Source organism: Oryctolagus cuniculus, chromosome 8 (assembly GCF_964237555.1).
Source record: "Oryctolagus cuniculus chromosome 8, mOryCun1.1, whole genome shotgun sequence".
Taxonomy (NCBI): Eukaryota; Metazoa; Chordata; class Mammalia; order Lagomorpha; family Leporidae; genus Oryctolagus; species Oryctolagus cuniculus.
The window spans coordinates 79,805,981-79,831,067 of NC_091439.1; the positions used below are offsets into that span (position 1 = coordinate 79,805,981).

Below are 25,087 nucleotides of genomic sequence, written 5' to 3' on the forward strand. Positions count from 1 at the left end.
CCACCTTCCCGCAAAGCGCCCACCTGGTGCGGGCGGGGCCGGCTCGTGACGTCGCGTGGGAGGCGGGGCCGAGGACGCCGCAGTGCAGCGCAGAGGGGCGGGGCGGGGCGTGAGGCGCGTGACCCGGCTGCGGGAGGCCGGCACCGGGACCCAGGTGGAAGCGGCGGGGACCTGCCGACTCGTGGGTCCGGCTCCGGGAGGCGGGGCGGGGTGTGGCCGGGCGCCAGAGCGGGTCAGGCTCCCTCCCTCGCTCCCCGCCCCTGCGCTCCTCCTACCTGGGGCCTGTGTGTGCAGGCGCGCACCTGGCAACCGGCGGCCGCGCTCCGCCGCGTCCCCGCCTACTCGGCTCGGGCCAGGCGCCCCGAGCCTGCCCCGCACCCCGACGCGGCCCCTCCGCCGGCGCCGCGCTCGCTGGAGGCGGCCTCGAGCGCTCGCTCGTTGTTGCCGTTTTGGGGGTGACCCGGCGCGGCGGCGGCGGCGGCGGCTCCATGCTGGAGGGGTGTTAGTGGCTTCGCTGAGCGTCCAGTGCGCGGCCGCCTGCGGGACCCCGCGTGCGGCTCGGGTTTCGGGGCGTTGGAGGAGGCCGCCGCGGCTGCGCTGGAGCGGATGATGTTGGAGCTGAGGCACCGCGGAGGCTGCCCCGGCCCCGGGGGAGCGGTGGCGCCGCCACCCCGCGAGGGAGAGGCGGCCGGCGGCGACCACGAAACCGAGAGCACCAGCGACAAAGTAAGTGGAGCTGCAGGAGGCGCGCCCTCAAGCCCCGCAGGGTTCTGCCTGGGTTCGGGACACCTGGGAGCGGGGTGGGGCGCGCAGGATGTCAGGTAGGAGGCGCGGGCTGTCCGCTGCACCTTACTCCGGCCTGGCTCTCCTTTCTCCTCCCCGGAGTGGGCTCGGGGAGTCAGACCCCAGCGACGGTGCCTTTCCCCGGGATGACGGCGAGCACTGCGGCGCGGGAGAGCTGAGTGATGCCCTTGGGTTGCATTTGCTTAATTCCCGATCCGGCGTCCCTCTCGGGGTGCGGGGATCGCATGGAAGCCGCCCCGCTTGGAGCTGCAGTTTTCTGGAGGCTGCAGCCGCTCTCGGCTTCTCGGTAGAGGGAGCAAAGTTGGGACTAAACTCGAGACGTGCGCCTTCGGTGCCGACCGTCACTGGATCCTGACGCCCCGCGTGCCACCCCGAGTCCACACTCCTCTCCCAGTGTGATGGATTCTGCAGATTTGAGACTGTCGCACACGTGACACAGTTGTGACCTTCCAGCCTCTTTGGAGTCCGTGGCAGACGGTGCGGTTCTTCAGTCTTCCGACAAGTTAATTGATGGGGAGTTTTTACTCCCTTTTCCAGAGATGAACCTTGCTGCACAGTTAACAATACCTGAATGCACCACGACTATTCTGTTTAAAGCTAGCAAAAGTCCATTCGGCTGTGTTTGCATTAGGCAGTGGAACCAGTAAGAACTTTTGGAGAAATGCACTGTTATGACCTTAGGGATCTGACTGGTTTAGGAGATTGGGCCAAAGAATAGATTGTTTTATAAAACCTTCTGTTTATAAATTTTCATTTTACTTGATGAGTTGAAGGCACGAAGTATTCCTAGAAGTATTGTTTTTATGGAACCGAGGAGCTGAATTGCCATTTGAATCACAGAAGTAAAGTGGATTGTCCAAGGTCAAGTTCAGTGCCTTTTAAAACTGGAACTTGATTCTCTTTCCTCTGATCCCTGCTGGCAGTTCTGATCTGGGAAAGAGCCCACCTGAAAAGTTAATGTTGATGAACTTGGTGGAACCCAGGCTATAAAGCACTGATAGGAACAGACCACGTGATAGTATGAAGAAACAAAGGACTCTGAATTTAGGACTGAAACTTGAGAATCAATGGAGTGACACTTTGTTTCTACTCTTGATGGCAGTTGGAATAAAATGAGTCTGTGAGAGATTATGTGTCAAGGAATTAATAGAAAATGTAACAGTTTCTGTTACTGCAGGTTGAAGTTACAAAGCTAGAAACAGTGGGCTGAGAATAGTCTGTGAAAACTGCCTTGGAAACTAGACCAAAAATAGAATTAATTAGGTTGGGATTTATTTTTGTTTTAGTGCTGGTATAGTTGAGAATCAAGGAAATACCAGCTTCCCCATGTTGACTTCCTTAACTGATGAAGCTAACAAGCTTTTTATTAAGACAACACATGTTCAGGGAACCATGCCCGAAATACCTCTTGAATTAATTTTTTCTTTTAACAGCATAAGCACTTAAAATGAAAACTACTTTTGTGATGTGGTTTCACTCATTTAGAACTGTTGTCTCCATCTGTGACTGGGTTACCTCACTGCTTATTTATTTATCTATGAACACTGTCCTGTTGGTTTTCATTAGTATGCAATCAGCTGAATTTTGTTTTCTGGGCATCGGCATGTATACAGGTATACGTAACCTGTGTTTTGCTAAGATTTCTTAGACAAGGATAAGCCTATTCAGACTGCTAAACTATTACTTTTAGAGTTTATCACAAGGAACTCTTGACTTGGCAAGCTTGGAGACATTGACCTCTATCCTCTGCCTGTTCTTTCTTATCAGGGTGTGTCTTTGAGTATACCTGCATTTCCAGGTCAAGGGCTGTTTTAAAATGAATTTACACATTGGAGGCTGGTTAATATTTGGTTCATTTAAATTCTTTCAGGGCCTTCTTTGTTGCAGTTGTAGTAAAGGCAAATCCCCTGGGGGAATTAATGAAAGCCTCAAAGGAGGTATATTGTAATCTACTTTTGTAGTCCATTCCCATGCATTGCCACTTTGTAGTCTTTATTCATAATAATATTATTAACATCACATTCTCATGGTTCAAGCTGGGAGACTTATGCTGGGAGAATACCGTGTGCTCCAGAGAATCAGGGATGAAAACAGTGCTGCTTACGGGCCGGAGGATGTTGCTCATTGTCAGTTGCTGGAGTGGTACTTGCAAGAAGACAAAGAGCCACCCCCACAAGGATCCCCTGGAGATATTTATGAGTTAAATTTATCAGAGGTCTGTATAAGACTCATTTTCCACATTAGAGGGCAGAGTTGGCCCCTACTTGGCAATAACAGGAAGAGCTTCAAAGAGTTGAGTTTGGGATTAAAAGGTGTCTCCAGACTCCTCAGGTGGACAAGGGCAGGGGAAGGACATTCTAGGCAGAGGGTGTGTGCCACTGTTTCTTGAGTCAGCATCCTGGGCACAGAACAAACTAAGCAACTTAGTGTGGCAGTCCTGGAGCATAAACTGTGCATGTCTAGGAGGTGGAGCTGGGAGTTTGGAGACTTCTAAAGAGATGATTAGGCTTTATCTGATGGCATCTGGGAAGTTTGCAGAGATGTTAGTCTCACTCTGGCAGCACTCTGGGCAAAGTGTTATAAGGTGGAGTGACCTGCCTCAAAGACACCATTTTGGGGAGAGAATATTGCAAATGCTGTCCCTAGGAACTGATGTGGACTTGTGAGAAATCTAGAGTAGGGATTGGAGAGGAAGGATGTGTATGAGGGCACTTAAAGAAGTTCATGGAAATTGGACTTAAAAGATAAGTTTATTTTAGTGCATAAAGTTTTGAAATCCTTGCATAGTTGTTTGGATAATATGCATTCTCCATGAGCTTTGTGAAGACTGTTGGTATTTGTGAATTCAATCTTTTCTGCACCAAAGTTAAGTATCTTTTTTTTAAAAAAAGATTTATTTATTTATTTGAAAGAATTATAGCAAGAAGGGAGAGAGAGAGAGGAGAGAGATCAATCTTCCATCCACTGGTTCACTCCCCACATGGCTGCTTCGGCTGGAACCCAGCCAGGCTGAAGATAGGAGCCAGGAGCTTCTTCCAAGTCTGCCACATGGGTGCAAGGGCCCAAATACTTGGGCCATTTTCTGCTGCTTTTCCCAGGTGCATTAGCAGGGAGCTGGATCAGAAGCAAAGCAGTCAGGACACTAACCAGCCCCAATATGGGATCCTGGCATCATAGGCAGTGGCCACAACACTGGCCTCAAAGTTAAGTATCTTTTAAGTTCATTTGCATGAACTTGTGGAAGTATTCTTACATGTTTAGATCATGATGATGGGGCCTGGACTGGGGTGATCAAAATAAGATTGATAAAATAAGAGCCTGCTTAGAGATACATTTTGAAGTGCAACTTAGGAGACTTTTAGGAAAGAAGCCAAAAAAGATTGTGGCCAGTTTTTCAGGTTAGCAGTGAGTGATTATCAGTGAGACGGGTTGGCAGGGTATGTTGTTCTCTACCACACGGAGGTTGGGAAGCTGTGCCTAAGAGCTGGAGGTCCTGGTTTTTGTTTTGTTTTGTTCTGTTTTATTTTCCCATTAGGACAGAGGGAAGAGAACTGAAGACAGTGCCTTGGGAGTTGCCCATGCCCTGAGCAGAGTTGGAGAGGCAGAGGTCTATGGTATCACGAGAATGGGAGTCTTGAAATCTAAAAGAAGAGGGATTGCTTAGAGGCTGCCACCAATAGCACTGAGGAGTAAGGGCTGAGATCTAGATCCCTGCATTGAGCAGATTTTATTTTTATTTTATTTTTTATTTTTTTTATTTTTATTTTTTTACAAGCAGAGTGGACAGTGAGAGAGAGAGACAGAGAAAAAGGTCTTCCTTTTGCCGTTGGTTCACCCTCCAATGGCCGCCGTGGCCGGCGCATTGCACTGATCTGAAGTCAGGAGCCAGGTGCTTCTCCTGGTCTCCCATGCGGGTGCAGGGCCCAAGGACTTGGGCCATCCTCCACTGCACTCCCGGGCCACAGCAGAGAGCTGGCCTGGAAGAGGGGCAACCTGGACGGAATCTGGCGCCCCGACTGGGACTAGAACTCGGGGTGCTGGCGCCACAGGCGGAGGATTAGCCTATTGAGCCACAGCGCCACCCTGAGCAGATGTTAGTGGAGTCAGGTTTTAGGTTGACACAGTGAGAGGTGGTTATTGGTCATGCAGTGAAAGGGAATATAGGATAGCAGGTAGAGAGGACAGGAGGATTCAGCAAAGACTTTGTTTTTCAAGGGAGGGGAAGATGTAAGAATGAAATCAAGTGATAGTGAAAATGCTGCTGAGAGGCCCTGGAAGAAAGAGAGCAAACCAGGGGCAGAGACAGATGACTATGATGTCCAAGGGCAGGAAAGAGATGGATGGGAGTGGGTATGGAAACATTTAAGAGCAAAAGAGGCAAGATCATAGTGTTTGACTGCTTCTCTGAATTTTCTTGGTAAAGCAGGGACTAAGAACCAATGAGCTTCAAGAGAGCTTAGAAGCAACTTAGTTCAATAAATGCATATATATTTTAAAATAATAAACTTGCCCTATAAGTGGTTGTTGTTGCTCAGAATGAGCTGGGGCAAGTGGCAGAGCTGGGACCAGAACCCACATCAGAACCTCAGTCACTGGCTAGACCATTCTGTTGCATCCCACCCAGTATGACCAGGTGTCATTTTTAGGGATCATGACTAAAAGGCAAAAAGGCAACTAATAGAACTATCACGTTCAGTGATGATTCACTTGGATACAATTTGTTGTGTACCAAATTTGCATGGTTCTTAAATAACTCAGTAGCACTAATAGTCATAATAATTTATGCTTGCATGGTGATTTGGAAATCACAGGGATATTTTCCATCTGGTTTACTCCTGTGACAATTAATATATCTTAGGAATATTTTATGTAGTATGTATTATGTACTATTTTATGTACTATGATCTTGACATTAAAGAATTCATTCATTTTCTTATTTTTCTCCCCTGGGTTGCCAAAGACGATTTATTTTTTGCAGCTGTCTATTTCTTTGTCCTAGGATTTAATAAAAACACACAAGTACAATGTATATAGTAGAGTATTCACCCCTACAATGTTGCTTACAATAAAGAAAATGGTAGTTGAAAATAATATGAAAAGTTTTCCATGTATTTGGATAGGTTAAATTAAGTTCTTGTTACAGTACTAAAGATTTTTTTTTTTTTTGACAGGCAGAGTGGACAGTGAGAGAGAGAGAGAGAGAGACAGAGAGAAAGGTCTTCCTTTGCCGTTGGTTCACCCTCCAATGGCCGCCGCGGCTGGCGCGCTGCGGCCGGCGCACCGCACCGATCCGATGGCAGGAGCCAGGAGCCAGGTGCTTTTCCTGGTCTCCCATGGGGTGCAGGGCCCAAGCACCTGGGCCATCCTCCACTGCACTCCCTGGCCACAGCAGAGAGCTGGCCTGGAAGAGGGGCAACCGGGACAGAATCCGGCGCCCCGACCGGGACTAGAACCCGGTGTGCCGGCGCCGCTAGGCGGAGGATTAGCCTAGTGAGCCGTGGCGCTGGCCCAAGTACTAAAGATTTGACAGTAAACAGTCACTTTAGTCTGAATAAAGCTAGGATGAAAATAGGGCATTTCAGATATTCTAATGAAGATAGTTTTCCATCATCTTTTTATTTTTTTAAAAAGATTTGTTTATTTGAAAGGTAGAGAGACAGAGAAAGCTATCTTCCATTCACTAATTTATTCCCCAAATGGGTAGGGCTGGGCCAGGCTGAATCCAGGAGCCCGGAACTCTAGCCAGGTCTTGCACATCAGTGGCATGGACTTAAGCACTTGATCCATTATTTGTTGCTTCCCAAGTACATTAGCAGAGAGCTAGATTGGAAGCCAAGTAGCCAGGACTTGCAGGCATCCCAAGTGTTAGCTTACTCTGCTGCGTTACAATGCCTGCCCTGCCATCGGTGATTATACTTTAAGACTGTCTTTTCAAGATTAAATTCTGCACTCCATGTTTCCAGTGCTCAGATGACCTTAGTCTTTTACTCTGAAATCAACAAGCACTGATACAAACAGCAAGATCTTTTATTATTTAGGCAGTGATAATTTCTCAACTCTCCCCCCATTTAAAATTTAAGATTTCTTTCTTTCTTTCTTTCTTTCTTTCTTTCTTTCTTTCTTTCTTTCTTTCTTTCTTTCTTTCTTTCTTTCTTTCTTTCTCTCTTTCTTTCTCTCTTTCTTTCTCTCTTTCTCTCTTTCTCTCTTTCTCTCTTTCTCTCTTTCTCTCTTTCTCTCTCTCTCTCTCTCTCTTTCTCTCTTTCTCTCTCTCTCTCTTTCTCTCTTTCTCTCTTTCTCTCTTTCTCTCTTTCTCTCTCTTCTCTCTTCTCTCTTTCTTTCTTTCTTCTTTTTTGACAGGCAGAGTGGACAGTGAGAGAGAGACAGAGAGAAAGGTCTTCCTTTTGCCGCTGGTTCACCCTCCAATGGCCGCCTTAGCCGGCGCATTGCACTGATCTGAAGCCAGGAGCCAGGTGCTTCTCCTGGTCTCCCATGGGGTGCAGGGCCCAAGGACCTGGGCCATCCTCCACTGCACTCCCAGGCCACAGCAGAGAGCTGGACTGGAAGAGGAGCGACCAGGACAGAATCCGGCGCCCCAACTGGGACTAGAACCCCGTGTGCTGGCGCCGCAGGCAGAGGATTAGCCTATTGAGCTGCGGCACCAGCCCAAGATTTCTTTTCTTGCCATAACTTGTTTTTGTTTTTATTTTAAAGATTTCTTTATTTGTTTTGAAACTCAGAGTTACAGACAGAGAAGAAGAGACAGTAATCTTCTATCTGCTGGTTCACTCCCCAAGTGGCTGCAATGGTCCTGACTGGGCCAGGCTGAAGCCAGGAGCCATGAGCTTAATCCTGGTCTCCCACATGGGTGGCAGGGGCCCCAGCACTTGGGCCATCTTCCACTGCTTCTCCCAGGCCATTATCAGGGAACTGGATCAGAAGTGGAGCAGCTGGGGCTCAGCCCAACTCCCATGTAGGATACCGGCAACGTAGGCAGCCGTGTTACCCACTCTGCCACAGTGCTGGCTCCACAATTACTTATTTTTTAAGATTAAAGTTTCTTTCACAAACTTTTCCAGAGGTGGTGGTTCTTTTTTTTATCCTCAGATGGTTCTGGGTTTAAGAATTTCGTCATCACCAGGCTGGCATATAAATCCATGTTTATCCTCTGTATTCATTTCTTTGTATGAAAAGCAAATTTCTCTGCTTATTGTGTACCTTTCTTTGATATTCGTGTGGTGTTCTCATTTTCAAGCCACTTTATGCAATGTATTTAGCATTTGAAGCTCTCTTTTTAGATAAAAAAAAAAGCAGCTGCTTCTATTACTCTTGTTCTAAGTTCACATTCGTCTGCTTAAGGAATAAAGAGAGTGTTCGGAAACACCTGTCCTCTGCCAGTTTGATGTCACATTCCCCGTGTTCCAGGTGCACTGGAACATGCACTGGGACATTCCTTTGGTGCCACAGAGATAGCATCATCCACATTTGTGTATCTATGGACACCAAGATCGTATCTTTCTACGTCTTCACCAGGATTCCTTAAGGTGATGTTCTGACTTCAGTCTCTCAGTGTAATTAAAAAATCCTCTTGCAACAGCTCATTCAAAAGTTACATTTTCCTCCAAGGTCATGGTTTTCTTCCATCTGTGATTCTGAAAGTGAGAACCTAGGCACTAGGTCTTTAAATTGTGTGTTTATCTTCTTGTGATCTTCTAGTATTTTTCCTTCCTTTTGGTGCCTGTGTTGTATTTCCTTTCACTTTAGTTCTCCTGAATCTTTCAAAAAATAGCTCTTAAAGTTAATGTCCTGGTCTTAGAGATGAGTCACTTAATCTCTTGTTTCAGCAGTTTTAGAATTAGCAGATTTTTAAATGAGTTATCTTTGCCTCCCTTTAGGTGAGAAAGGGACACATTGAGTCGCAATCTACCACATGAATAGCTATCACTTCCAGTTTCAGTTTCCACAGCTGAATCGGATGTCATGTGGTTGAGAGAATCCATTCTTGATTTCTCCATCACTTACTCTTTGTGTTAAATGGTTTTCTGCTACAGCCACACAGAAGAAAAGTGCTTTCTTTATTATTTTGAGAAATGTTAACATCGATTGTCAAGAACTGTACATAAAAAATGCACATTATCTTTTAATTTCATGTGTTTTTTTTCCTGTGACCCTTTTGAAGCACCCCTTATGTCAAGCTTGGATGTGCGCTGCATTGGATTTTTTGATGCAGATGCTTTGCTTGTCATAAATGGACTGGGGAAAGTGGGGCACTTTAAAGCAGTGCTCTGGGAAATTATTTCATAATTAGAAATTATGATCTATACGTATGTGGTATCATTACTCTGGGTGTGATTATGTGCATGTGCATTTTCCTGAAATATTTTTTTAAAGAAATAGATTTTCATTCAGGTTAAGGAAAGCAGGTCATTTAGGAACTTAACAAGTGTGTTTCCTAGGCTTGGTTTTGTTTGGTTGTGTGACTTTGTGTTCTGTGCTGGGTGCCTACTCTAAGTAAGACTGCGTGAATGTCACCCCCCCCTTTTTTTTAATGGAGGGGGGTTTTGTACCTTTGAGAAAAGAAGTGGAACTAGGATTTGCTTGTTGCTCAATAACTCATTCTAGAATATATAAATATGTTGGATTATAGACTTTGCATAGAATAGTGATAATTAGTTTATTAGTGTAAACTGATTTATAGTTTGCAGAATACTTATACATAATATCAGTTTGAATCTCAACAGTCTTAACAAGAGAAACAGCTTAGGTTACACTTGAGAAAACTAAAACTTGTAAACACCCTGCTTGGGATCACACAGTATTTAGTGTTTAGATTTACCTTACATTTTCTGACCCCCCCCCCAAAAATTTAAAGGAGAAATAAATTATGTATGTGGTTCTGAGTTTATAAAGTTGAAACATTTGCTTTGGAAATTTTTACCTTAATGCTACTTTCTGTGATTTTGGAATAATCTGGCTTTTCTGAACCTGTGAGATTCTGGCATTGGGCTATAAACTTTCAGCTGAAAACCTGCAATTCTGTGATTTCAGCTACTTGGATTTAAATTAAACAAACTAATGTGTTTTGGGTGTTCACTCACTCACCTGGTGACTACTTAGGAGAAGAATTCATTAGCTTTTTTTCATTCTGCAGCTGTTTACACTTTTGCTCACTTATTTTGTACATATTTCAGAACTTATTTGATGAGAATGATGTCACATTTTGAAATGATTGCAGAGATGAGAATAACTAATTTTATTAATGACTAAAGATTAAAAATATGGCTATGGCTTTCCTCTGCCTTTCTATGTTCTTTGACTGGGTTGCAAATTAAATTGACATAAAATGGATAAACAGGGCAAAAACTGTTTTTACGGATGTGAAATACGAGTCTTGAAGTTGGCTCAAATGATTGGAGCTTAGCATCCTAAAGGATGGAAATCAGTGGTGGCTTAGAGTTTCTGGGGGAAGTGAGGGATGGAAGAGAAGTTTCAGGAGGGTGAAGGGGGAAATGTGGGATGAACAACTGTTGTCCTTTGCAGATAAAGTCTCCCAGGTCGGGCAGGGTCGCTGGGAGCAGCCCTTCTGCTGATACAGATACTTCACTAATGTGAATTTCCTTTAGGGATGTAAACTTCATTTGCAGAAGGACTGCTTTTCAGAGCTATGACTGTGCCTGCAGTGGCTCGGAATAACCAGCCCAACATATGCCCAAGAAATCTATTTTGGGGTGTCAGATTCTGGTCTCCCACAGTCATACTTCAGGGTGGTGTGTCCCAAGCTTCAACATGACCAGTCGGTTTGTTCATCATGTATGAGGTATGCTGAGTTCAGTTCCCTTTCTAAATGTGGACATGTTTTCTTAGTCACAAAGGAGAGGTCAGAGTTATTTTCCATGGCGTGGCATGGAATGTTTGCTTAAGACTTTGTCAGAACTACCAAGATGTTGCAGTTTCTTTCAAAGATAAAATTGAAAGGCCCTGCATGGGGGAAGCAGAGTCCAGTCCAGCGTGAGGGGCGCCTGCCTGTGGACATTTCAAGCAGCTTTTTGCAAACTTTCCTTGGCTTTTGGCAAGATCAGGGGTGTTGCCTTTTTGCTTCCTGGCTGTGCTTGCAGTCCTCACCATTTGCCATGGCCCATGGCCAGCTGTGTGAGTTTTGTGTAAGGCTGATGAAGACATCTGACTTCATCACCTGGCTGGCTCACGTGGCACCAAACATCTTGGTGGTTAAGGCTGGGTTCACTGCCATCTTCCTGTCCCAAGCAGGTCATTTCAAAACTGCTGTGGCGCCATGGGGCAGTAAATATTTATTAAGCCCATGTGGGACTTAACATTTTACCTCAACTTGCATAAGTCTAGGCCTGGGAAACAGGATTAGACTTATTCCAGAATTTTGATTTTCTTGCCACCCATGTTCTGTGAGTGTACTTGAACTGTCTCAGGGTTTGAGACTTTGAGCAACTCTGGGACATTTTTCTTGTAGAGGTCACTGTAGATCATGCCTCCTCAGATTTTGCACATGGTTGTCTCATTTATAATCATTTATGCTACTTGCAATAAGTATGAAGTGGATATAAAAGCATCATGATTCCAGCTGGTCACGTGGAAGACTTATTCATCTAGAAGGTGATCACAGCTTGAATTTTGCATTTTCCATTTCCTTTCCTCTCTTGATACTTTTATAACATATGTTTGCATCCTTAAATAGTCTACGGTTTAGTTTTGAATTTTGTTCACAGCTTTTGTTAAGTTTTTCATATAGAAAGGTTAAAAATGTGATACAGTGATTACCAGTATAGCCAGCACTTCGAGTTAACAACTGTTAAGATTTTTCTAAATTTGTTTTATCCGGCCATATATGTCCATGAAAACATTTCCTTGGTGAACGATTTGAAAATCACCTCTAAATTAAGGCATGCATCTCTTAAAAGAAAAGCACTCTCCTACGTAGCTGCAATGCTGTTATCATATCTTGAAGGGTAATTTCCTTGTCAACAAACAATCCATGCTCAAATTTTCCCAGTTGTCCACAAGTGCCTCCCTCTCACGCAAACTGAGATCCATTGCAGAAAATATTCAAGAACAGGTTTAGTTATTCTTGGTTCATAGCTTGTTTTCCTCTGTGTGGGGACAAGGTAGAAGAGCAATATTGTTTCTCTTAGCTCCTGTGTATAGTGAGCATGAATACAATCTCGGGTCAAATGCGTGTTTGCGATGATGGTTATTGCTCACATTGAAGAAAACACTGTCAATTTTTTAAAAGTGCTTTGGTATTCTGCCATGAATTTTCCCTTCAAGGATCTTTATTTCTGATTCGGAATTTAAAACTTCCATAAATGAAACCATAAGATGCAGTATATTTGTAATATGTAACATAATAGTGTGTCACTGGGCAAAGATCAGAATGAGCCACACACACATTTCAGAAAATCTTTGAACAGTTCTTGAAATAGGGTTCTTGAGATAGGGTTTGAATGTTGTAGATGGCGTTTTAGGAGTGGCAAAAAGTGCTAAGAGCAGTGGTGTTGGAGACTGGAAGAGCTGGCCTGACTGCGTGTGAGGTCAGAGGTGGTGGCCTGTGTTCCCTCAGCACATACTCACTGAGCTCACAGGACTCTGGAGAGAACGCGTGGTGTAGACTGGCCAGGAAGCAAGCTGCTGGACGGACCTGCAGCACAAGTGGGGCTGGGTCTCTGTGCAGTAGTTAGTTTCTTGCGACTGCTGTAGCAAGTCACAAACTTAGTGGCTTAAACCAACACACCTGTGCTATCCTACAGCTTTGGAAGTCACATGTCCACAATGGTGTCAGTAGGATGCTCTTTCTCCTGGAGGCCCCAGGGGGCAGTGTAGTTCCTTGTCTGTTCTGGCTTCTGGCCTCCAGAGGCTGCCACAGGCTTTGACTCATGGCCCCTTCCTCCATCTTCAAAGCTAGATCCTTCCTTCTTCTGCTTCCATCTTCATATTTTGTTCCCTGACTTGGGACACCCTGGTCTCCTGCTTTCACTTCTGCAGACTTATGCAATTAAAGCCAACACAGCTGGCTCATCCAGGGTCCTCTCCCCATCTCAAGACAATTGCTTAGCAAACTTAACTCTGCCTGCCACCTTGATTCTCCCTTGCGTTGTAGCATGACATCTTCAGTTTCCGGGGGTAAGCTGTGCATGATGAGGCAGAGTGATGGTGACTATTATTCTGCTTTTGACAGGCTCCTTGCAGAGGAGTTTTCCAGAAAGGTATCTTAACCTAGACCTCGAGGAGAAGTAGGCACTAGCCAGGCAAAGCTGGGCTCAAGTTGGAAGGGTGTTGCAAATAGAGGGTATAGTGTAGCCAAATGTGGAGAGGTTGAGACTTGTGCTCATTGTCTGGGAAGTGCAGGAAAATTCACGTTTGCAGAGTGTGGAATGGCAGGGAGGGTATGACTGAACCCTAGTTGGGCAGTGAGAGGAAGCTGGGTGTATACTGGCGATGAAGAGACTGGGCTTGATCTTAAGCAGTGGGGAGCTACTGCAAGGCTTTTGCATTGGAAACTGATGGAATCTGATTTGCCTGTTACTCCTGTGTTTTACTTGTTTCTGAAGCACTTGTTTTTCTGTTATCCAGGCATTGGGGTCTACCATGAAGTGTGATGCCCAGTCAGGATAGTGTTAGGTGCACCTGCTTGTACAATCACCTCTTTCCTGCAGTGGGAACTAGAACAGGGCTGCAGAGAAAGACTTGGAGCACCAACCTTTTCAAGTTCAGATTTGGAAGATTAAGGAGGCCTTATCAGTTCTAATATGTGTAGTGTTATCAGATTTCTGTGTATAAAACTCAGTATTACTAAGTCTTTTGACCATCACCATCACAAAAGGCATTGAACCTCCCCATCCCCATCCCAGTCTTCACCAAACAGCCCAGGCCCCTCCCCAACACAGATGAAAGTAAATCCTGCTGGTGCCGCGGCTCACTAGGCTAATCATCCGCCTTCTGTCCCGGTTGCCCCTCTTCCAGGCCAGCTCTCTGCTGTGGCCCGGGAGTGCAGTGGAGGATGGCCCAGGTCCTTGGGCCCTGCACCCCATGGGAGACCAGGAGAAGCACCTGGCTCCTGCCATCAGATCAGCGCGGTGCGCTGGCCGCAGCGCCGCAGCACGCCGGCCATGGCGGCCATTGGAGGGTGAACCAACGGAAAAAAGGAAGACCTTTCTCTCTGTCTCTCTCTCTCACTGTCCACTCTGCCTGTCAAAAAATAAAAAAAAAATAAAAAAAAAATAAAAAAAAAAAAAAAAGAAAAAGAAAAAAGAAAGAAAGTAAATCCTTCCTTTGTTTACTTTCTTTTCTGGGAGAGAGCTAAGGGATCCCTGCCTCTGTGGAAACAACAAAGATACAGAAAGAAAATGCTGAAATTGAGAACATAGTTTAGTATCCTTTCAAGTAAAAACTACTTGGTTTCAGGGTTTTTAAAAGGCTGCCTCATTTCAGGCACAGAGCTATGTGTTACCTGCAGGATTTCTTTTTGCTTGATTGCAGATTTTATTTTGTTTGTTAAATTTTGAAAAACTTATTTGAAAGGCAGAAATACAGAGAGAGAAGGAGAGAGAGACAGAAAGAGAGAGACCTCCTATCCACTGGTTCACTTCCCAAATGGCTCCAATGGCCAGGGCTGGGCCAGGTTGAAGCCAGAAGCTTCTTCCAGGTACATGGCTGCAGGGATCCAAGCACTTGGGCCATCTTCGGCTGTTTTCCCAGGCACATTAGCAGGGAGCTGGATCAGAAGTAAAACAACTAGGGCTTGAGCACGCACCCATGTGAGATGCTGGCACTACAGGCAGAGACTTAACCTTTTATGCCACACCGCCAACTTGATTGTAGATTTTAATGCTGACTTAGGATGCAAGGACCAGTGTGATCATCAAAGGATCTTGGTGTAGAAATTGACCTTGATTTTTGACTTGCTTTATAAGGGGCCATGAAAGTGTCAGTGTGTTTTTTTTTTAACTTTTATTCAACAAATATAAATTTCCAAAGTACAACTTTTGGATTATAGTGGCTTTTTCCCTCCATAACCACCCTTTCACCCACAAACATCCCATCTCCCACTCCCTCTTCCATCCTATTCTTCATCAAGATTCATTTTCAATTATCTTTATATACAGATCAATTTAGTATATACTAAGTAAAGATTTCAACAGTTTGCACCCACACAGAAACACAAAGTATAAAGTACTGTTTGAGTACTAATTATACCATTAATTCACATAGTACAACACATTAAAGACAGAGATCCTACATGGGGAGTAAGTGCACAGTGACTCCTGTTGTTTATTTAACAAGTGACACTCTTGTTTATGGCATCAGTAATCACCCGAGGCTCTTGTCATGAGCTGCCAAGGCTATGGAAGCCTCTTGAGTTTGCCAACTCTGATCTTATTTAGAGAAGGTCATAGTCAAAGTGGAAGTTCTCTCCTCCCTTCAGAGAAAGGTACCTCCTTCTTTGATGACCTGTTCTTTCCACCTGGGATCTCACTCACAGAGATCTTTCATTTAGATTTTTTTTTTTTTTTTTTGCCACAGTGTTGGCTTTTCATGCCTGAAATACTCTCATTGTCTTTTTAGCCAGATCCAAATGCCTTAAAGGCTGCTGTTTATGACATCTTCCCTTCTATGAGTCTGCTGTGTATCCTGCTTCCCATGTTAGATCATTCTCTCCTTTTTAATTCTATCAGTTAGTATTAGCAGACACTGGTCTTGTTTATGTGATCCCTTTGAAAGTGTCAGTGTTTTAACAAATTAGCTTTTGATGGGCCAGCATTATGGTGTACCAGGTAAAGTTGCCACCAGCAATGCTGGCATCCCATATGGGTGCTGTTTCAAGTCTGGGCTGCTCCACTTCTGATCCAGCTCTCTGCTAATGCACCTGGGAAAGCAGCAGAAGATGTCTCAAGTGCTTGGGCCCCTGCACCCACAAGGGAGACCTGGAAGAAGCTCCTGACTCTGGTTTTGGTCTGACCCAGCCTTGGCCATTGCAGCCATCTGGGGAGTAAACCAGTGGGTGGAAGATCTCTCTCTGTCTCTCCCTCTCTCTTTACAACTCTGCATTTCTTTTTTTTTCTTTTTTTTTTTTTTTTTTGACAGAGTTAGACAGTGAGAGAGAGAGAGACAGAGAGAAAGGTCTTCCTTCTGTTGATTCACCCCCCAAGTGGCTGCTAGGGCCAGTGCGCTGCAGCCGGTGCTGCGCCGATCCTGCCAGGAGCCAGGTGCTTTCTCCTGGTCTCCCATGGGGTGCAGGGCCCAAGCACTTGGGCCATCCTCCACTGCCTTCCCGGGCCACAGCAGAGAGCTGGACTGGAAGAGGAGCAACCAGGACTAGAACCCAGGGTGCCGGCACCGCAGGTGGAGGATTAGCCTAGTGAGCTGCGGTGCTGGCCGCAACTCTGCATTTCAAATAAATAAAATCAATATTTAAAATCTCTCTATATGTAAATATCTTTTCCCATATATATGTGTATTTCATATATATGTATATATGCCGTATATATGCCTTTGCTGAATTCAAAGTCACTGCTTACGTTCCTTGGTTGAGGTATTTCTCTTTGGAGCCATCATCTTGAATAGACTGTGTCCTTTGCTCTCCAACCCCATGTGTAGCTGGTTCCTGCAACTTTTCAATCCCAGTGTTGGGTAGTCACTTAATCATCTTTTGTGGACCATTGTTCAGGAACTCCAAATGACATTCACTAAACTGAACACATTTGAAGAACTGACTTGGTTCAAGCTATCGTAATAGAAGTAGCCTATATTGGGTGGCTTAAACAACAGGAATTTATTTCTCACAATTCTAGGGTCTGGAAGTCCAAGGTAAAGGTGCTGGCTAATTTGGTTCTTGGGGAGGGCACTCTTCCTGGTTTACAGGTAGATGCCTTCTTTCTGAATCCTCACACGGAAGACAGAGATGTGATTTCCCTTGTGTCTTGTCTTTGGAGGGGTCTGATCCCAGTCATGAAGTCTTTGTCCTCATGACCTAATTACCTCCCAGAGGCTTCAGCTCTAAATCCCATCACATTAGGGATTAGCGTTTCTGTATATAAAATATGGGGGACAGAAACTAGCAGTCCATAGCAAGTACACTTTGGCATGTTTTTTGTTTGAAGATCGATTGATTTGAAAGTCAGAGTTGCAGAAAGAGAGGAACAGACACAGAAAGAGGTCTTCCATCCACTGACTCACTCCCCAAATAGTGCAACCACCAGCGCTGGACCAGGCTGAAGCAAGGAACTTCTTCGGGTCTCCCACGTGGGTACAGGGGCCCAAGCACTTGGGCCAACTTCTGCTGCTTTCCTAGGCGCATTAGCAGGGAGTTGGATTGGAAGTGGAGCAGCCAGGTCTCAAATTGGGATCCCATATGGGATCTCATATGGGGTGCTGGTGTTAAAGGCAGCAGCTTAACCTGCTACACAAGGCTGGCCCTGTTGATTGTACAATTTTACATTTCTACCAATGGTGTATAAGTTTCAATTCTTAAGGGTACAATAACAACAAAAAATAACTGTAGACCAATGTAAGTGCAAAAATCCTCAATAAAATACTAGCAAATCGAATAGAACAATATGTCAAAAAGATCATCCATCCTGATGAATGAGATTTATCTCATAGATACAGGAAGTTTTAACATGTGAAAATTAATAAACATAAATCACATCAACAAAATGAAGGCTAAAACCATATGATTATCTAAATAGATTCAGAGGCAGCATTTTATAAAATACAACATGCTTTCATGATTTAAAAAAAACTTTAAAAAATTGGGTATAGAAGGAATATACCTTGTACAATAAAGGCAACATATGACAGTGCCACAGCCAACATCATTCTGAATGGAGAAAAGCTGGAAGAATTTCCACTAAGGTCCAGAACCAGAAAAGGATGCCCACTCTCACCTCTTTTCTTCAGTGTAGTTCTGCAAGTTTTAGCCAGAGCCATAGGCAAGAAGAAGAAATCAAGGGGATACAAATGGGAAAGAAGGAAGTTAAATTATCCCTATTTGCATATAACATGATTCTTTATATATAGAGGGACCAAAAAGACTCCACAAAAAGACAATTATAACTGATAAGAGAATTCAGCAAAGTTGCAGGATATGAAATGAATATCATTCTTGTACATATATAATACTCTGGCTGAGAAAGAACCTATATTGTAAGTCTCATTTATAATAGCTACAAAAAATGTAAATACCATGAGATAAATTTAACCAAAGATATGAAAGCTCTCAACATGCAAAAATTACTGAACATTAATGACAGAAATAGAAGACACAAAAACTGGAAAAATTTTCCATGTTCATGGATTAGAAAAATTAATATTATCAGAATGTCCATACTACCTAAAGCGGTTACAGATTCAATGTGATCTCTCTGAATTCTGAGGATATTCTTCACAAAACTAGAAGATGCAATCCTAACATTCATATGGAAACACAGAAGAACCTGAATGGCCAAAGCCAATCTTAAACAATAAAAACAAAGCTGGAGACATCATAATACCAGATTGCAAGACAAGCTACTGGGCTATTATAATCAAAATAGTTTGGTGCTGGTATAAAAATGGACATGTAAACCAATGGCACAGAATATAAACCCCAGAAATAAATCCACATGTCTACAATCAACTAACTGTGACAGTGTGCTAGAAGCCTTCCCTGGCGAAAGGACAATCTCTTCAACAAGTAGTGTTGGGGAAATTGGATTTCCACATGCGAGAGTTCGAAACAAGACTGTATACATTACTCCCTATACAAAAATGGATCAAGGATCTAACCTGAAGACCTGAACCCATCAAACTGCTAGAGAAAGACATAGAAAAAACACTGCATGGCATTGGCCTGGCAAAGACTTTCTGTTTAACAAAGCACAGACATAAAAGCAAAAAAATAGACAAATAGTTTTATATCAAGCTAAGAAGCTTCAACATAGCAAAGGAAATAACAAAGTGAAGAGACAACCGACAAAATGGGAGAAAACTATTTGTAAACTATGCATCTGATAAAAGATTAATATTCAGAATACATATGGAGTTCAAGAAACTCAACAATGACAAAACAATCCAGTTAAGAAATAGTAAAGAATTTAAATAGACATTTTTCAAAGTAAGAAATACGAATGACTAACACACACATACACACACACACACACAAATGCTAAGGATCACTAACCTCAGAGAAATGCAAATAAAAATCATAATGAGGTATCATTTTACTCCATTTAGAACATCTGTCATACAGAAATCAAAAATTAAGAAGCACTGGTGGGGGCTAATGCTCTAGTGAAGTGGGCTAAGCCTCTGCCTGCGGCCCCTGCATCCCATACGGGCACTGGTTCATGTCCTGGCTGTTCCACTTCCAACACAGTTCCCTGCTACTGTGCCTGGGAAAGCAGTGGAGGAAGGCCCAGGTGCTTGGGCCCCTGCACCAGCATGGGGGACCTGGTAGAAGAAACTCCTGGCTCCTGGCTTCAGGTCAACCCAGCTCCAGCCATTCTGGCCATTTGGGGAGTGAACCAGCAGATGGAAGACCTTTCTGTCTGTCTGTCCCTCTCTGTAACTCTACCTTTCTAATAAATAAATAAAATCTTCCCAAAAATTTAAAAAACAAGCAGTGGTGAGGTTGTGGAGGAAAGGATACCCTAATACGCTATTGCTGGGAATACAAATCCATAAAACCATTATGGAAAACAGTATGGAGATTCCTCAGAAAACTAAAAACAGATCTAGCATATCACCTGACTATCCCACTCCTGGGAATATATCCAAAGGAAATGAAGTCAGCATATGAAAGAGATACCCACACTCCCATATTTACAGCAGCTCAATCCCCAGTGGCAAAGACATGGAAATCAACCTAGATATCCATCAGAAGATGATTAGATGAAGAAAATGTGGCATATATACATGATGGAACACTGCTCAGCATAATAAAGAATGAGCTCCTCTCATTTGTCACAAAATGAATGGAACTGGAGATCATTATGCTACGTGAAATAAACTAGGCCCAGAAAGATACCACATGTGTTCTCTCACTTGTGGAAGTTACTATATGGAATATAAAAGCAGCATGGATGTCACATGATGTATATGGTTATATTGCTTCACTGCATTTTAATGTACATGACAATATCCCCTTCTTTCTTCACATTGTGATTCTTTTCATGAATTCTTCATTTTATGATATAAACATCCCTGTTTTCAAGAAAAAAAAAAAACTGTGTATGTGTATCTAGATAGTATTTACGTAAGAAGTGACTGTGGCAAAATGTCAGAAATTGTTAAATCCTAAAATTTCAAAACAATTTTATTTGAAAAAGTTCCTTAAACAAAACAAAGCGAAAAAAGAATTTTTATTGTTCCACATTTTCTCCAGTGCCTGATGTGTTCATTTTTCTAAGCTTATCCATTCTGGTAGTTGTATGGTAGCATAACGTTGTGGTTTTGATTTTTATTTCCCTGATGACTAATGATGTTGGACATCTTTTTATGTGCTTATTTGCCATCTGTGTACAGCCTTTGGCAAAGTGTCTGTTCAAATATTTGCTCATGTTTTTTAATTGACTTGTTTTATTATTGTATTTGAGAAGCTCTTTATGTATTCTAGATGCAGGTCCTTTAATAGATATGTGATGTGCATGGAGATGCCCTTTCCCAGCCTTGGCTTGTCTTCTCTTTCTCTTGGGGTGGACATCTGGTCTACGGGGCAGATAAGGCCCATGAAATCATTTGGTCTGGCCCTGCCAAAGCAACCGCAGGTGGGACTTGAAATTCGATAAGTCTATAGCAGGCTAATTTTTAAGCTGGTAATTTTGTATAGCCTGTGAATGATGTTATAAGTATCCAATGGCTCTTGGCAGAAAAAAGGATGAAGTTATATTTACCATTTTTTTTCCTTTGTGGATCATGCTTTTGTTGTCATATCTCAGAAATCTTTGCCTAACCCAACCGAAGTCCTAGAGATTTTATGGAAGTTTTATTGGTTTATGGAAATATGTATGATCTATTTTGATTTTATTTTTATAAATGGTGTGAAATCTGAAGCAGAGCTATTTTTTTTCCAATTGTTCCTGTACCATCTATTGACTTATCTCTGTAACTTTGTGTGATGATAATCAGTTGACCATGTAGACGTAGAACTGGAACCTTTTATTCTGTTCCATTGATCTTTTTTTTTTTTTTTTTTTTTTGACAGGCAGAGTGGACAGTGAGAGAGAGAGACAGAGAGAGAAAGGTCTTCCTTTGCCGTTGGATCACCCTCCAATGGCCGCCGCTGCAGCCGGCGCACCGCGCTGATCCGATGGCAGGAGCCAGGATCCAGGTGCTTTTCCTGGTCTCCCATGGGGTGCAGGGCCCAAGCACCTGGGCCATCCTCCACTGCACTCCCTGGCCATAGCAGAGAGCTGGCCTGGAAGAGGGGCAACCGGGACAGAATCCGGCGCCCCGACCGGGACTAGAACCCGGTGTGCCGGCGCCGCAAGGTGGAGGATTAGCCTATTGAGCCACGGCGCCGGCCCAGCCCTTCATCTTTATTCTTTTTTTGTCTCCTCTAATGTTCTTTGTATTTTTGTAAAAATTTTAGACTCGGTCTGTAAATTTCTATAAAAATCCTTGCTGGGATGGTTGTTGGAGTTGCATTGAATACCTCTGTTAGTTTGAAGAGAATTACCAAGTTAACCTCCATTCGGCATTATTTCCACTCCCAGATAGGTTACTGAGGGCTGTGCAAGCTTGAGTGTTTTACTGAACATCTCTGAGCCTAATTTTTTCCACCTACAAAATGGAGGCAATTATTGACTTATCTTTTTGGTAATGATAGGAATAAGAGAAACCAATGTTTGTAAAAAGCTTTGCTTTTGTTTTCTATGTACACTTTTATTATACGAACTGCATTTACAGGCAATAAAGAGAATTTTTATTGTTTTAACTTTATGACACAGTTAAGCAGACATATTTTCATTCTAACTTCATAGCTGTATCAGAGTAGTTCCCTCGTCAGAAGGCCTTATTTTATCTAACTATAGCTGAAGCCCTGAGCAAGGCCAGTTGCCTAAGAATTCTGGACTAGAGAGAGCAGATGAGAACTTACTTTAATCTTAAATGTTAGAATAAGTTGACAGACTCTTTTCATCCCACAGGTATTTATGTAGTGCCTAATAAATGCTAGCCACTGTACTGGGTCCTCTGCTGGGCTCTTGGGATTCTTTGAGGCCAGTTTTGTCCTCATGAAGCTTATGGGCCACTGTCAAACACAGATAAGCCAATAGATCATTTTAATTAGAACAACAGGTAAAATAAATAGAACAGTTGGTAACACAGTTGCAGAATACCTAACATGGAGCTAGGAGTCAGGGAAGAAATTTCTAAGGAATGTGAGCCTTGGGGAGGGCGTTGTGGCATAGTGGGTAAAGACAATGCCTGTGACACCAGCATGCCATACAGGTGCTGGTTGAATCCTGGCTGCTTTCCTTCTCTCCCTTCCAGCTGACTCTGCTAATATACCTGGGAAAGCAGCAGAGGATGGCCCAAGTGCTTGGGGCCCTACACCCATGTGGGAGACCTGGAAGAAGCTCCTGGCTCCTGGCTCCTGGCTTTGGCCTGGCCTCAGGGGCCATTTGGGGAGTGAACCAGCAGATGGAAGATCGTGCTCGCTCTCTCTCTCTCCCTCTCTCCCTCTCTCTCTCTCTCTGTAACTCTGCTTTTTGAATAAATAAAACAAATCTCAAGGGAAAAAAAAAGATAATGACCTTGAAAATGAGGCCAGGGTCTGACCTGGCAGTAGTACTCAGTCTTGGGGAACAGAGCATGGAGGTTTGGAATGGAGGGTGTGGGGAAAGGTGAGAGTGCAATCCTGTACTCTGTCCATAGAACAAACATCTGGATATGAGAGAGAGAGAACGATGTTGTGTGAAAACTTGGGAGTCCTCAAGGAGGGACCAGAAGTGTGGTCCTCTGTGAGAAGCAGCAGAAGCAATGTTTCACAGTTGGGCGTTATCCTGATGGTTTTTAGCAGCAAGGGTTAAGATCAGATCTGCTGTTTGGAAGGGTACTTTGGCTGCCCTGTGAGCTGTGGACTCAAGTGGGCAGGACAGAGTGAGTGATGCAGCCCTGAGTGAAGGTGGAGAAGGAGGGACTGGTGACGGGCAGGTGTGCTGCTCATTGACTGTGTTGGTTAAAGGAGATGCACGTGTTAAGTTGATGCTTATTTCTGACCTGAGTTGTTGGTTACTGGGTTGGTGATGGTATTTTCTCCAAAGTAGGAAATACAGGGGGTAGCTGGTGTGGCATGGAAGAGAGAAGTCAGTTTACCTGTGTTGGATTTCTACTGATGCTGGTGGAAAACCCACCTGGAAACAGTATATCAGGAGCTGGAGACACAGGTTTACAGGGAGTCATCAGTGTGCACAGGGATGGAGAGGGAAGCTGTGAGGATGCCTGAGGTCATGGCCCAGTGTGGAAACCCAGGGTTGAAATTAGGAGTTGAGAAGGAGCAAGTTCTCTTTGACTCTCCTTAGCATAAGAGTACTCTTGCTTCTTTCCCCTGATCTCTCATTACATTCTTGTTTTCCATTCCAAGACTGGCATCCTTGAATGGAGTGAAATACAGAAAAACAAGTGTTCCTGCTACTGAGTCCACAAATAATATTGCTCTAAAATGCCACTATTAAGGAATTATCTTTTATCTTTTAATTATTAGAATGAAATTGAAGGAGACTAGTTAAAACTTAAGTTTTTATATTTTTTATTTCTCAAAAGGACAAAATAGAAATCAGAAGCTTAGGAGCCAACATTGTGGCATAGTGGGTTAAGCTGCTGCCTGGGATGCCAGCATCCCATATGGGTGCTGGTTTGTGTTCCAGCTGCTCCCTGCTAATGTGTCTGCAAAGGCAGCAGAGGATGGCCCCAGTGTTTGGGTCCCTGCCATCCATGTGGGAGACACAGAAGAAGCTCCTGGCTTCACCTGGCCCAGCCTTGGCTGTTACTGCCATTTGGGGAGTGAAACAGCAGATGGAAGATCTTGCTCACTCTCTCTCCCTCTCTCTGTAACTGTGCCTTTTAAATAGATAAATCTTTAAAAAAAAAAAATCAGAAGCTTACATACTGTAGATAGAAGTAGCCAGCTTGCTTGGGTTGTAGTAGTTTGCTGTTACTGCCAAGTGCACTTTGAAGTGATTTGCAGAACTCTTTGTGCTTTTGAGGAGCACAATTTGAATTGTGGTCTAATGTTTTTATTTAAAAATGAGGAAAGCCTGAGTTTCCTCAAGATTAATGATTTTCCGTTTGTCACAGTGCTAGTCAGGATAGAGGCAAAATTAGTTCTGGTAACTCCAAGGCTTGTGCTTTTTTGTGGCATGGTGGTGTAGCCTTAGGGAGCCAATTCCTGCAGTCACCATCACTTCAGCCACTCACGCCACCCCTCTCAATGCTCCGGGCAATGGAAGACAAAAAGAGAGTGGCAGGAAAAAGGTGAGCAAGTGATGTGTTCATTGTTGTAGATGTTGAAGACCTGCCGGCATGCTGTTCTGACAGCAGGTGCCCTGGTGCGTGATGAAGGATTGTCCTGTCTGGTTGTCTGTAAGTCAGCATCTCACTGTTTAAACTGGCGTGGGGCCAGCTGACTCTTCAGCAGTGCAGTAGCAATGCCACGTGTTTGCTTCATTTGTCATCTTTGGTACAGTGACACCCTTTATTTCATCACTTTTGATAGAAAAGTTACACCTAGTAAACTCAACCTTACCATTTCTCCATGAAAACTGAAAATACTCTTTGAAGGTGAAAACCGTATTTGGTAAGCCACTCAGCAAGAAATCAGAGGATGTGATTCAATCACAATAAGAGCTTTCCACCTGGATTTTACTAAGTTCTTGGCACCAGGTGAAGTGCTTCCTTTTATGGATGAAGAAACAAATAAATGGAGTGATGAAATGTACCAAATCTTCGGAGGTAATTCTTCAACATCCTGGATTCCTAAGGTCATATCTGGCCCAATGTTCTGCTTGGTGTTCTACCACTTGGGTTTGGCTCCTGTGAGAATTCTCTTTCTTCTGCCCCAGCTCAGCTCCCTCTCTCCAATTTTTTCCCCAAACAACACTCCCAAGGCTCTTGTGTGTTTACCACTCTTTACTGCAGGTGGCCAGGGTGTGCATAGGACTGCAAGAGGCGGGTGAGATGGGAGGACTCTTGGGAGTAGGGCTTGTTACCCAAGTCTCACAGCAAAAGGAACAGTCTCAACAGTAAGTGTGAGATGACATCTCTTCTCTACAAGCTGCCA

General features: G+C 43.8%; 1 protein-coding gene across 1 annotated transcript in view; it reads left to right on the plus strand.

Moving 5' to 3' along the window:
- Positions 1 to 206: 206 nt before the first annotated feature.
- CDS1 (CDP-diacylglycerol synthase 1) overlaps positions 207 to 25,087 on the plus strand; it is an 83,581-nt gene continuing 58,700 nt past the window's right edge. Inside the window, exon 1 of the mRNA XM_002717047.5 lies at positions 207 to 726. Coding sequence (XP_002717093.2) covers positions 607 to 726 — 120 coding nt within the window. The 5' untranslated portion in view covers positions 207 to 606. The remainder of the gene's footprint in view (positions 727 to 25,087) is intronic.